At 44.2% G+C, this 13,433-nt stretch overlaps 1 protein-coding gene across 2 annotated transcripts in view; it reads left to right on the top strand.

Annotated features, from left to right (window-relative positions):
* The window catches only part of LOC121573831 (protein FAM222A-like), a 36,231-nt gene that overhangs the window by 18,285 nt on the left and 4,513 nt on the right, over positions 1 to 13,433 (top strand). For both annotated transcript variants that reach the window (XM_045222644.1, XM_045222643.1), the window contains exon 2: positions 921 to 1,080. In XM_045222644.1, the coding sequence (XP_045078579.1) occupies positions 969 to 1,080 (112 nt within the window). In that variant the 5' untranslated portion in view covers positions 921 to 968. The remainder of the gene's footprint in view (positions 1 to 920; positions 1,081 to 13,433) is intronic.

Here is a 13,433-nt window from a genome sequence, read left to right on the forward strand (position 1 = left end):
TGACTCACTTAAGCTGGCCTGTGGACCTAGAGGGAAAAATGAAAACAACAAGAACTGTAAAAGAAGAGAGGAAGAGGGAGAATAAAGAAATGAAGCCTCTCTGAGACATCTGTGTGCAAGGCATTCACTTCAATTGAAATTTCAGTGGTGTAGTTTTTTTGGCTGGGAGTATGAAGTCGAATTTTGATTTGCTGACACAAAGATGATCATTCAGTACTATCGGATGTTGTTGGAGGTAGGCCTATGCACCTATAGTATCTATAGGGGCTAGAATATATTACCCCACTTAGGCCTGGTATTCAGAATGATAACTACAATCAAAGATACTGGAGGAAAACACTTCATCATACACAAAAGCACCTTTAATGTGTGTGTGCCAAAGCCATTTGGGGGAACGAGCTACTTTTGGATTTTCACTTATGATCAATACCACCATCAATTCATAGAGCAATTCTAGAGTCCCTGAGGACCGGGCTATTGACTGGGTACAGGATGCAGCCGGCAGCCGGCAGCAACAACAGACCTTGTAAATGGGCTGTGTTATTGCAACAGACAGGGCAAGATGGAGAACAGCAAAGAGCCATCATAGTGTCTAAGCAGAGTGGGGGAAGTTGACTTGATGTTAAGTGATTTTACATTCTTAGATGTGTAGCCGCCGCAGTTCAAAGGGGGGTTGCTGAGTTTGACTATGGTAATACGGGCCTGAGTGGGAACAGTTTTATTTAGGCTTTAAAAAGGAAAGTAGAGAGCATGCATTCATTGGAGGGAGAGCACAGAGACCTCCATCAGCATGGTAGCAGTTTGCTTACAGGGCTTTGACTTTAGTTTTGGGTTTTGCATTCAGTTCAATGGCCAGCAGCTTGTAATTTAATACATGATCAAAAGCTAACGATGTGTTTTTCTCTACTTGTCCCTATCAGGTTCCCCCGAGGTCCGAGCGGCTGTAGAACCCTCAGAAAGCAGCAGCCATGTTAGCCTGCCTACAGAGACGGCAGCAGAACCTCTCGTCTCAGCGTCTGGTCTGCACCCCCAAGATCCTGGATGCTCCACCACAGCAGCCACAGCCCAGCACACAAAAAAGTGAGTCCCCATGTCTCTGCTCCCAGCAGCACAGGACAACAGCCTCTGACTCTACATTTCACTACAGAGCCCTATTTTGTGTTATTTTGGTGTTTGTATCTCTGTGTGGTGAGGTAGTGAGTGACAGTTGGAATTCGAGAAAGAAATAACTATATTACATTTTTAGGGGAAAAGCACTTTTCACTTATACACACACACACAACTGTAGTTAGGGTTTAGAATGCCCTTGTTACAAAGTTCAGAGAAGTAGAATGTTAAACCAGGCTAAACCAGGCTCTCCTGTAGCAACCGTTAGTTCCACCGAGCCTCCATCTGATGAAGTTGATTAGCTTTAATTATGCCCCTCATCTCTGTGCTGCATCAATAGAGGTGTGGACCTCTGCCTGCAGGGCTATGGAGCAGGAGATAAGAGGGCTGTGCTGTGGTGAGGTAGGGTGAGTTCACCTTGGCCTATTTATCTACAACTGCCTGGCTGCCTGCCTGCCTGGATGGATGACTGGCCTGCTGAAGAGAACCATACAGGGTTGATATCTCCCCTTCAGATCTGTGTGAATCCTCTGCGTCTTATCACATTTAGTCATCTTGCACTCTAATTTAATTCATGAGGGCATTGATCAACGATGGAATGGAATGCTGTTACGTGGGCTGGCCCGGTCCACGCTGATGATGATTGCCCTGCAAAGGGCATACTACCACGCAACCCCCCCCACCTTCTCCTAGTGAGCCCAGAACTTTTCTCTATAGAACTATTTTACATTCTGTAGCTTTTTATTATATGCCGCCTCCTTTCACACATGCTCGCTCGCTCAGCCATTTTACCACATAAATACCCTAAACACAGTGCTTGCAGTTTATTATTCAGGTTCTCTCTGATAATTCTGCTGCTTTTTACCACTTTATATGGCTGGGACGATGCGTACAGGGTCAAATAAAACCCTGTTGTCATGGCCACTGTCGGAGAACTCTATGTAACTTCATACGCTAGAGAGGACCATCCTTTTGGACTTGAATCACAGAAAAGGCTCTCTCAAGCATGTGCTGTGTTAATCAGAAGATAAGTGATTACAAACCATGTTATCCATGTCATAAACAGAGATTTTCAAAAGACAATGTTTATTATCCTCACTGCCAGGGCACATTATTATCAAATTTAATGAGAGGATATGTTTTGGCAGTTGTCGGCTGATGAAACCAGCATAGGGAATTCTGAGTTTAGTTATCATATTTCAATGATTAAACTAATCTCTGTATTTTATACTGCCCTGTGAGTTTACCGATCATATTTCCATGATTAAATCCAGAGATAATGTTTAATTTCTGTTTGATATTTATTGCTCTGTCAGATTTCTGTGGAAGTTTATGACATTAATTTATGGGAAACCGCATATCACGCCGAGCCTATCCCCACATAGATGATATTAGCATTTTTTTGTGATATACAGTAAGTCAGGTATGGAAAATGCATAAATTGCCTGAGTGATTAACCCCAAGGCCGATGGGTAATTGTGTGGAGACATTCTGACTAAATGCAAGCTGATGGATTTGTAATGTATTTCTCTAGCTTCACTGGCCAGATTCTGGGCCATGAAAACAAATCCTGTGTATCCCCAGCTTTCCTTCACATTGAAACCTTTCACTAATGCTGTCTGGGAGACTATCGTCCTCTGTTCCCTACCCCCATGTCCCCCATCTCCCTCATCTCGCCATCGCTCTCCTGGGGTGAAACGCCCCTTTGTCTCTCCGTTATTAAATATTAATTCCTAATTAGTAGAGCACTTGTCTGCTAAATGCTGGAACAGAAGGGTCTAGTTTGCCTCAGGCAGAACCACGAGCGCCTTCCTCATCCTGTTTACCTGCAGGACCCATTACCCCCTCCCGGAGCTTCATGTGCAGCAACCGTGTGTGTGTGAGCAGCATCCATCCCCCTTCCCTCCAGCACTAGCCTGACATTTCAAACACAACCATATGAAACAAACTGCTCTACTGATTGGCGCACGCTGGATAGACTAGACCCAGAAGAGTTCTCTAAAAGGTTTTTGAGTTTGTTTTTCCCATTGGGATTCTCAGTTGAAAGATAATGTGGTTTTCATACAGATTTTTGTTGAATAGCTTTCACAGAGTATTCAGAGTTTACAGATAGACAGACTGTTCTAATGGATGTCTGTGGTTCAGTTTCACAGAGGAATACCTGATTATGCCAACCGATCTCTTAAATATGAGAAAGTGTGTGAATCTGAGTGCGAGGGTTTATGTGATGAGAGCTAATGAGTACTCTGCACTTGGCCTGAACAGCAGAGCGGAGCCGGGAATGCTTTTTCCCACGCTTCCGGCCTGTGCTTCCGGAGGGTTCTTTTAGAGCGCCGCGCTGCTTTCTCCGGTGCTGCTGAGCAGAGCAGAGACAAATGGGGAGTGACACTCTCGTAAAGAGGTATCCGCCTGAGTCTCTTCAAGCACAAATAACTATATTCACCCCCGAGGTTATTCTGTTCCACGAACGAACACCCCTCATGAAGAGATTAGAGAGAGAGAGAGGAAGCGAGGGATGGATGTAAATGGTTGAATGAGTGCAATGTGTTTATGTTATGTGTGTATGAGAGTGATGGAGAGGTGGAGTGAAGTGTGTCTGTGTGCATATCAGTGCTTCAGCTTGGTCTTTATTTCTCTCTCATACTGCGTCTTGGGGCTGATGGGCCTCTTGGTGGCCAGGGTCAGGAGCTCTGGAATAGTATCCTCAGTGGTGTTGAATATGTAGTACTGGAACACAGAGGACTGGGGAAACACTCTGTCCACTCTCTCTAACTTCTCGCTCTTGCTCAGCCTCAGATCAGAGACCCAGCTAACCTCAGACTCCATTAATATTAATGCGTGTTCATATGGATACAGAGATGAAGAGCGCTGCAGGCTCTGCATCTCAATGGCTCTGCTTTATAAGGGCACCGATCTGTGCACAGCTAGAGACACCATGCAAATGCTTTACCACAAGATTCAAACCCTAGATCCCCACTCCACTCACGGATGTTGAATGCATGCAGGAGGGTTCTGACTTCATTTTCATTCACAGCAGTTACTATATGCCTTGGTCAAATCGAAGGGGAAGTAAAGGCTCCATGTGGAGCTGTGTTGTGGTGGACGTGGGGCAGGTCCAGATAGTCGATCCAAGGTGAGGTGTCCTTGCTCTGCCTGAGCAGCAGGGGCAGTCCATTCCAGAGACTTGGCACTAGCAGCTGAATGGAGGCGGGGTCAATTAATTACATGGATCCTAACAAGTGGGCCTATTAGGGCCAACTGTGCTCGTACAAGAGGTTGTCGTGGCAACGCCGGGGCCTAGGTTTTTAATTTGTTGTTAATCAGCCTAGTTGTCAAGGACAGTCTGTGGTTGTGTAGGGGGCAGGTTGGTACGGTTACTGTATAGTGGCGTTGATATAAATGTTTGGATCGCCATAGTGAAACACGGGTGTGTAACGTGATGTTTGGCAGTGCGTGTTTGTTTGTTATCCTAAGAACAGCACTAATTAATCTCCATGTCTGGGGTGCCTCTGTGTGGCGTGTCCCCAGTGAGGATTAGCTATTAGTAATCATGTTTATCGCACAAAACATGTTAATCATAAAAGCATTTAAAACCAAATACTTTTCTTACAACCTAGACTTTGGGCTTCTTGCCCTGTTTTTCTCATTTGTCGGTGGTTAAGGATTTTTTTGTGATCGTTGCACAAGGATTAACCACCACTAAGCATAGGCCTATATTAGTGGTTAGTGTTTGTTATAGTGGGAGAGGTAATGGTCATTCTGTTTGGTTCCTTCTGTTGGTCTTTGGGTGTTTTGTGTGAGAACCAGAAGAGCAGCAGTTCAACTCTGTTTTTAGCCCTGGCTCAGGGGCTTGTTTTGCCTGTTAATCAGTGATTAACTCAAACGGCTTCGAAACAATGAGGTCTCCACTCTGATCTGGGGGGGGGGAAGATTAGCCAGTTTACCGCGTCTGAAAGCATCGTGTGGGATTGTATGGGGGTGGATTCGGTGCAGGGTTCCCAAAAGATTGTGGCATGGTGAAGAATACTCAATGCTGTACATCACCTCACCAATCCATTTCTCATTTTACAGTTTATGGTTGAGACATATTTTAAACATTAAAACACACACTCCTCCCTCTCGTGCTCGCTCTCTCTTTGTGTGTGTGTGTGTGTCAGATGCTCATTATCAGTCTGCTGAAAATAGTTCATTAGATTTCAAGAATGTGCCTGTGGTTAATTAGCCACGTTGTTAATTGAGATTTTAGGATTGCCCCTCACCCTCCACCCACCCATCTCTCCAAGGACAGCCCCCGCCCCATGTGGAAGAAGGGAAGAAGTTAGGATTAGGCACTTCCTGTGAAAGCTTGCCAGTGTTACCCAGCATGGTGCCGTAACAGTTAAGGCGTCCGCATACATGGGTTGGGTTTGCTCCTAGCAGAACTCGGCTAGGCGATGCGAACATCGCATACTCCCTAAAGACCTTCGCTTGAAAAAACGAGAAAAAAGCACCAATATTACTCTTTGTCCCTCTTTAACACTTCCTCAAAATAGATAAATCAATACATCTGAAATAAATTGACGTTTTTGGCGAGGGGGTCTAGTCGCGCAATTTTACATCTAGCTAAGATGTAAGGTGCAGTACTTCTCGAGTGAACAAAATGTTCATGAAAACTAGTAGTGCACTGCAGACAGTAGGGCCAAGCTGCTGCGCTCTCTCTCGTTGAATGACAGCAAACACTTGAAGAATCCCGCCCCGCTAACTGTTTCAACTGGGAAGCATGCGACAGCCAGGGTTTCTGTTTCTAACCCTTAGCCCCAACACCCACCACACAGCTAGTGCATTCAAGGCTAACCATGGTGGAGCCTCAGTCTTTTGAATCCCAAGTGCCTCACCTCGATCACCCCGGTAAAGGTGAGGGGGGGGAAAGCAGCTTAATGGAGTCACCTGCTAAGGAAGTGCTGATCTATTTAGTGTGGGCTTTACGTGTGGAGAGGGCTTTAACTTCTGCCTCTGCTGCTCTCTGATACTCCTCCGGGCTGAGGAAGAGTGGGCTGGGAGATTCTGTGCAGTTTGCGTGTTCAGGGTGATTAAGTGCTTAAGGTCAGACTGCTAAATACCTCGTTCTGTCACTCCAAACCTAACGGCACAAAGGTGTGTGTCGCTGTTCTATTCTGGGGTGTGTGAGCTGGCATTTTCTTAGCAGACTTAAGAGGCCCAATGTTTTGTTATTCACAGCTTTCATTCCCCCAGATTTCCATAAATGTTAATGCTGTAAGGAAAGGTCAGACTGCTGTGCGCTCACTTTGTAAACCAGGCCCTCTGAAAGAGTGAGTCATTTACAGAAACAAATGCATTTGTTTTGTCTAAATTGTCCTTGTGCTTTAAATGACTTTTTTTTAAACTTTACTGTTGCAGGTTAGTGCCCACCTTTTTGAATGGAGAAATTCTAGAGAAACCAGAGGGATAGACTGACTTAGTACTTAACTGTCCTCTTTCTTCCTCTCTCTCTCCCTCCGCCATGGCTCTTCCTCAGATCCCTAAACACTGAGTGGACACTGAGGCAGTTCCGGTGCACAGCTAACTACTTCAGTCCAAGTTTGATCTAGCAGCCCTCAGGTCATTGGTTAATTTGTACCACCCTAACTGTGCCATTCGTGCCACTGCCAATGGTATTGAATTGATAGGTGAGTGAATATTTGAGCGTGGTGGGTTTCAAGCCAGCAGAGGCCTGTGTGTTGCCACATGAGCCCGTCACTGTGGGTGGCATGTCTTTGTGCCGCTGACAGGGCTGTAATCTGTGGACTTATGGAGCGAGACGTTCTTTGAAGATGAGTTAGTATTCGGTGTTTGAAGTGTTTATGGAACACCTAGCCAATCTCAAGGGCTCAGTGCAAAACAGTGATGCTGTACCAAACAAGGGATGGCACCAATGGCACTCCGTGATTGGTTTCACAATATTTATCTCTTTATTGGACAAGAGATGATTCGGAGCAGAATAAATCACTCTTTGTGTGGTACAGTACTTCTGATTTGATGCTGGTGCGTTGATAAAAGATGCTGATGATGCCTTGAAGTGATTTGTGAGTGGGTTGAGTTACTGACGTGATCTTCCTGTCTGGGTTGGCGCCCCCCCCTTGGTTTGTGCTGTGGTGGAGACCTCTGTGGGCTATACTCGGCCTTGTCTCAGGATTGTAAGTTGGTGGTTGGGGATATCCCTCTAGTGGTGCGGGGGCTGTGCTTTGGCGGAGTGGGTGGGGTTATATCCTTCCTGTTTGGCCCTGTCCGGGGGTTTCTTCGGATGGGGCCACAGTGTCTCCGGACCGCTCCTGTCTCAGCCTCCAGTATTTATGCTGCAGTAGTTTATGTGTCGGGGGGCTGGGGTTAGTTGGTTATACCTGGAGTACTTCTCCTGTCTTATCCAGTGTCCTGTGTGAATTTAAGTATGCTCTCTCTAATTCTCTCGTTCTCTCTTTCTCTCTGAGAACCTGAGCCCTAGGACCATACGTCAGGACTACCGGGCATGATGACACCTTGCTGTCCCCAGTCCGCCTGGCCTTGCTGCTATTCCAGTTTCAACTGTTCTGCCTGCGGCTACGAAACCCCCTACCTGTCCCAGACCTGCTGTTTTCAACTCTTTAATGATCGGCTATGAAAAGCCAACTGAGAGACCTGAGCCCTAGGACCATACGTCGGGACTACCGGCCGTGGTGACTCCTTGCTGTCCCCAGTCCGCCTGGCCTTGCTGCTATTCCAGTTTCAACTGTTCTGCCTGCGGTTATGGAACCCCTACCTGTCCCAGACCTGCTGTTTTCAACTCTTAATGATCGGCTATGAAAAGCCAACTGAGATTTATTCCTGATTATTATTTGACCATGCTTGTCACTTATGAACATTTTTGAACATCTTGGCATGGTTCTGTTATAATCTCCACCCGGCACAGCCAGAAGAGGACTGGCCACCCCTCATAGCCTGGTTCCTCTCTAGGTTTCTTCCTAGGCTTTCGCCTTTCTAGGGAGTTTTTCCTAGCCACCGTGCTTCTACACCTGCATTACTAGCTGTTTGGGGTTTTAGGCTGGGTTTCTGTACAGCACTTCGAGATATTAGCTGATGTAAGAAGGGCTATATAAAATAAAATTGATTGATTGATTGATTGATTTCTATAATAGATATTATATCACTGAAGTAGATCATCTCATTAGAGATTGAACGAGATCTTAAGCACTTAGAAATTCATAACATGTGGTACGTATTGGAATTTGTAATGTATCATACGAAATGCAGGATTTGTTTTGTTGTTGCAGGATATAACATATCATACAGAATTTATGATGTACACAATTGTGCTCAATTTTCGGGGACCCGTTTTGGCTCCTGAGCGCTACTTTCAAAACTACTGGCTGAAATTATACAAAACCTTTAATGCATCTTTAATTTAGAGCAGATTAGTGCTTTCAGTTGAAACCGAGTTTCTGTTATAACTGTCGAAGGGTCATTAACTCTTGCCCTGTTTTGAGCATAAGGTAGTTAAAGGCAGCTCAATCTTGATTCACTCCAGGCAGGGTCCTGTTCTGCAATGGAAAATGAATCTGTATTTAATATTGGACAAGTTCAGGCAGTAACTTCCCATTTCAAAACGTTTTCTCCTTACTGAGTGACTTGATAGTCATGCAGGATCACAGGGTTATCTAGAGGTTGCGTAGACATCGGTTTAACACTCCCAGATGTCCTTGTTTTCTATCCCACTGGTGTATAGTGATACATAAATAACTAGTGTTTTGCTGTGTTGTATTTCTCTGTGGAATTCACTCAGGCTGCTGCTGGCACTACTGCAGTGACGTTCTGTTCCCTTGGCTCCACTGGGAGATGCTTGGATGGATAAAACACTCCACCTCTCCTCTTTCCTCCATTTTTAAACACCCAATTTATTTTCTTTATGAGATTTTGTAGATTGAATCATTTTCACAGTTGGAGGCTCATTGTGGGCCTGAAATGAAATGAACTACCAAATCAATTCTGAACGGGAACAACAATTGAGCGCTCCCCATATTTCACAATAAGCTGTGATGGTGTGTTGCTTGTACGGCTGAAGTGTCTCTTCAAATAGGTTTTGTTAATAAAAACGAAATGAAGTATTTTTTGTTTCGATTTTTGTATCTTTTTTTCCTGCTCCCTTTGTCGCCTCTCGCTGCTTTATGTGTGCTGTGGCTGTGATTTTCGCTGACTACAGAGTAATCTAGGTTAATTTCAGCACTTTTGCTTTTAATGTCAGGAATTCCATAAAAGTGTCGTTCGGAGGGGTGGTGGTAATTTCTGCCAGGTGATTTATTGCTTTTAAATGGAGCGCCTTTTCCGCCTCTCCTTTGTCGCTGTGAGCTAAGCAGCCATGAAATTGCCTGAATAATCGTGTTTAAATCCAATCTTGGTTTGTCCCCTCAGCTTTCCCGTACACCATTCAATAGCGCACGCTGTGGAGTGTGCCCTGACTTCTCCTTACAGTTTAAGCTCCAGGCTTTTATATTACAGTCAATACAGGCCCGTAAGAGGATTTAGACCAGCTGAATTTCTTACTTTACAGGTAGATAGCCTTGGATGATTTGAAAGCTACAGTCGTGGCCAAGAATATTGGCACCCTTGCAAAAAATGCACCATTTCTTCCAGAAAACTGTTGAAATTAAAACATATTTTGGTATCCACATATGTACAGTACCAGTCAAAAGTTTGGACACACCGACTCATTCAAGGGTTTGTCTTTTATTTTTACTATTTTCTACATTGTAGAATAATAGTGAAGAAATCAAAACTATGAAATAACACATATGGAATCATGTAGTAACCAAAAAAAGTGTTAAACAAATCAAAATATACAGTGGGGAGAACAAGTATTTGATACATTGCCGATTTTGCAGGTTTTCCTACTTACAAAGCATGTAGAGGTCTGTAATTTTTATCATAGGTACACTTCAACTGTGAGAGACGGAATCTAAAACAAAAATCCAGAAAATCACATTGTATGCTTTTTAAGTAATTAATTTGCATTTTATTGCATGACATAAGTATTTGATACATCAGAAAAGCAGAATTTAATATTTGGTACAGAAACCTTTGTTTGCAATTACAGAGATCATACGTTTCCTGTCGGTCTTGACCAGGTTTGCACACACTGCAGCAGGGATTTTGGCCCACTCCTCCATACAGACCTTCTCCAGATCCTTCAGGTTTCGGGGCTGTCAATGGGCAATACGGACTTTCAGCTCCCTCCAAAGATTTCCTATTGGGTTTAGGTCTGGAGACTGGCTAGGCCACTCCAGGACCTTGAGATGCTTCTTACGGAGCCACTCCTTAGTTGCCCTGGCTGTGTGTTTCGGGTCGTTGTTATGCTGGAAGACCCAGCCACGACCCATCTTCAATGCTCTTACTGAGGGAAGGAGGTTGTTGGCCAAGATCTCGCGATACATGGCCCCATCCATCCTCCCCTCAATACGGTGCAGTCGTCCTGTCCCCTTTGCAGAAAAGCATCCCCAAAGAATGATGTTTCCACCTCCATGCTTCACGGTTGGGATGGTGTTCTTGGGGTTGTACTCATCCTTCTTCTTCCTCCAAACACGGCGAGTGGAGTTTAGACCAAAAAGCTATATTTTTGTCTCATCAGACCACATTACCTTATCCCATTCCTCCTCTGGATCATCCAGATGGTCATTGGCAAACTTCAGACGGGCCTGGACATGCGTTGGCTTGAGCAGGGGGACCTTGCGTGCGCTGCAGGATTTTAATCCATGACGGCGTAGTGTGTTACTAATGGTTTTCTTTGAGACTGTGGTCCCAGTTCTCTTCAGGTCATTGACCAGGTCCTGCCGTGTAGTTCTGGGCTGATCCCTCACCTTCCTCATGATCATTGATGCCCCACGAGGTGAGATCTTGCATGGAGCACCAGACCGAGGGTGATTGACCGTCATCTTGAACTTCTTCCATTTTCTAATAATTGCGCCAGCAGTTGTTGCCTTCTCATCAAGCTGCTTGCCTATTGTCCTGTAGCCCATCCCAGCCTTGTGCAGGTCTACAATTTTATCCCTGATGTCCTTACACAGCTCTCTGGTCTTGGCCATTGTGGAGAGGTTGGAGTCTGTTTGATTGAGTGTGTGGACAGGTGTCTTTTATACAGGTAACGAGTTCGAACAGGTGCAGTTAATACAGGTAATGAGTGGAGAACAGGAAGGCTTCTTAAAGAAAAACTAACAGGTCTGTGAGAGCCGGAATTCTTACTGGTTGGTAGGTGATCAAATACTTATGTCATGCAATAAAATGCAAATTAATTATTTAAAAATCATACAATGTGATTTTCTGGATTTTTGTTTTAGATTCCGTCTCTCACAGTTGAAGTGTACCTATGATAAAAATTAAAGACCTCTACATGCTTTGTAAGTAGGAAAACCTGCAAAATCGGCAGTGTATCAAATACTTGTTCTCCCCACTGTATATTATATTTGAGATTCTTCAAAGTAGCCACCCTTTGCCTTGATGACAGCTTTGTACACTCTTGGCATTCTCTCAACCAGCTTCATGAGGAATGCTTTTCCAACAGTCTTGAAGGAGTTCCCACATATGCTGAGCACTTGTTGGCTGCTTTTCCTTCACTGCGGTCCAACTCATCCCAAACCATCTCAATTGGGTTGAGGTCGGGTGATTTTGTAGAGGCCAGGTCATCTGATGCAGCACTCCATCACTCTCCTTGGTCAAATAGCCCTTACACAACCTAGAGGTGTGTTTTGGGTCATTGTCCTGTTGAAAACAAAATGATAGTCCCACTAAGCGCACACCAGATGGGATGGCGTATCGCTGCATAATGCTGTGGTAGCCATGCTGGTTTTGTGTGCCTTGAATTCTAAATAAATCACCGACAATGTCACCAGCAAAACACCATCACACCTCCTCCAGGCTTCACGGTGGGAACCACACATGCAGAGATCATCCGTTCACCTACACTGCGTCTCACAAAGACATGGCGGTTGGAACCAAAAATCGCAAATTTGGACTCAGACCAAAGGACCGATTTTCCACCGGTCTAATGTCCATTGCTCATGTTTCTTGGTCCAAGCAAGTCTCTTCTTCTTATTAGTGTCCTTTTAGTAGTGGTTTCTTTACAGCGATTCAACCATGAAGGCCTGATTCACGCAGTCTCCTCTGAGCAGTTGATGTTGAGATGTGTCTGTTACTTGAACTCTGTGAAGCATTTACTTGGGCTGCAATCTGAGGCTGGTAACTCTAATGAACTATTGAACTTATCCTCTGCAGCAGAGGTAACTCTGGGTGGGTCTTCCATTCCTGTGGCGGTCCTCATGAGTGCCAGTTTCATCATAGCGCTTGATGGTTTTTGCAACTGCACTTGAAGAAACTTTCAAAGTTCTTGATATTTTCCGCATTGACTGACCTTCATGTCTTAAAGTAATGATGGACTGTCATTTCTCTTTGCTTATTTGAGCTGTTCTTGCCATAATATGGACTTGGTCTTTTACCAACACAACACAACTGATTGCCTCAAACGCATTACATTTACTTTTAACAAGGCACACCTGTTAATTGAAATGCATTCAAGGTGACTACATCATGAAGCTGGTTGAGAGAATGCCAAGAGTGTGCAAAGCTGACATCAAGGCAAATGGTGGCTACTTAGAAGAATCTCAAATATAAAACATATTTTGATTTGTTTAACACTTTTTTGTTTACCACATGATTTCATATGTGTTATTTCATAGTTTGATATCTTCACTATTATTCTACAACCTAGAAAATAGTAAAAATAAAGAAAAAACCTGGAATGAGTAGGTGTCCAAACTTTTGACTGGTACTGTATGTCTTAGGTTTGCAGTTGACCAAAACAAAACAATCTGAATAATTTACTAAATGTTAGCTTATTCCACAAAGAAATCCTAAAATGGCCCGGACAATATTATTGGCACCTTCTAGAAGTAGTTAGAAATAATTTGATTTCAAGCAGGTGATTCTCCTTTACTTTGGAATTGAACTCACCTGTGGTGAGTTGCAGGTGCGTGTAATATAAAAAGTATGCATTCAACCAGTTTGAATAGAGAAAAGTTCTCGTTCTCCTGTTTTGTGTCACTGTGTGTACCGCAATGAGCATGGAGAAAATAAAGAAAACCAGAGATTTATCTGAGGAGGTCAGACACAAGATTGTAGCCAAGCATGGACAATCTCAAGGCTACAAGTCCATGTCCAGAGACCTTGATGTTCCTGTTTCCACCATACGTAATGTTATCAAGAAGTGTAAGGCCCATGCCACTGTAGCAACCTCTCTGGACATGGCCGCAAGAGAGAACTTGATGGAAGAT

This window comes from Coregonus clupeaformis, chromosome 9 (assembly GCF_020615455.1).
Source record: "Coregonus clupeaformis isolate EN_2021a chromosome 9, ASM2061545v1, whole genome shotgun sequence".
Taxonomy (NCBI): domain Eukaryota; kingdom Metazoa; phylum Chordata; class Actinopteri; order Salmoniformes; family Salmonidae; genus Coregonus; species Coregonus clupeaformis.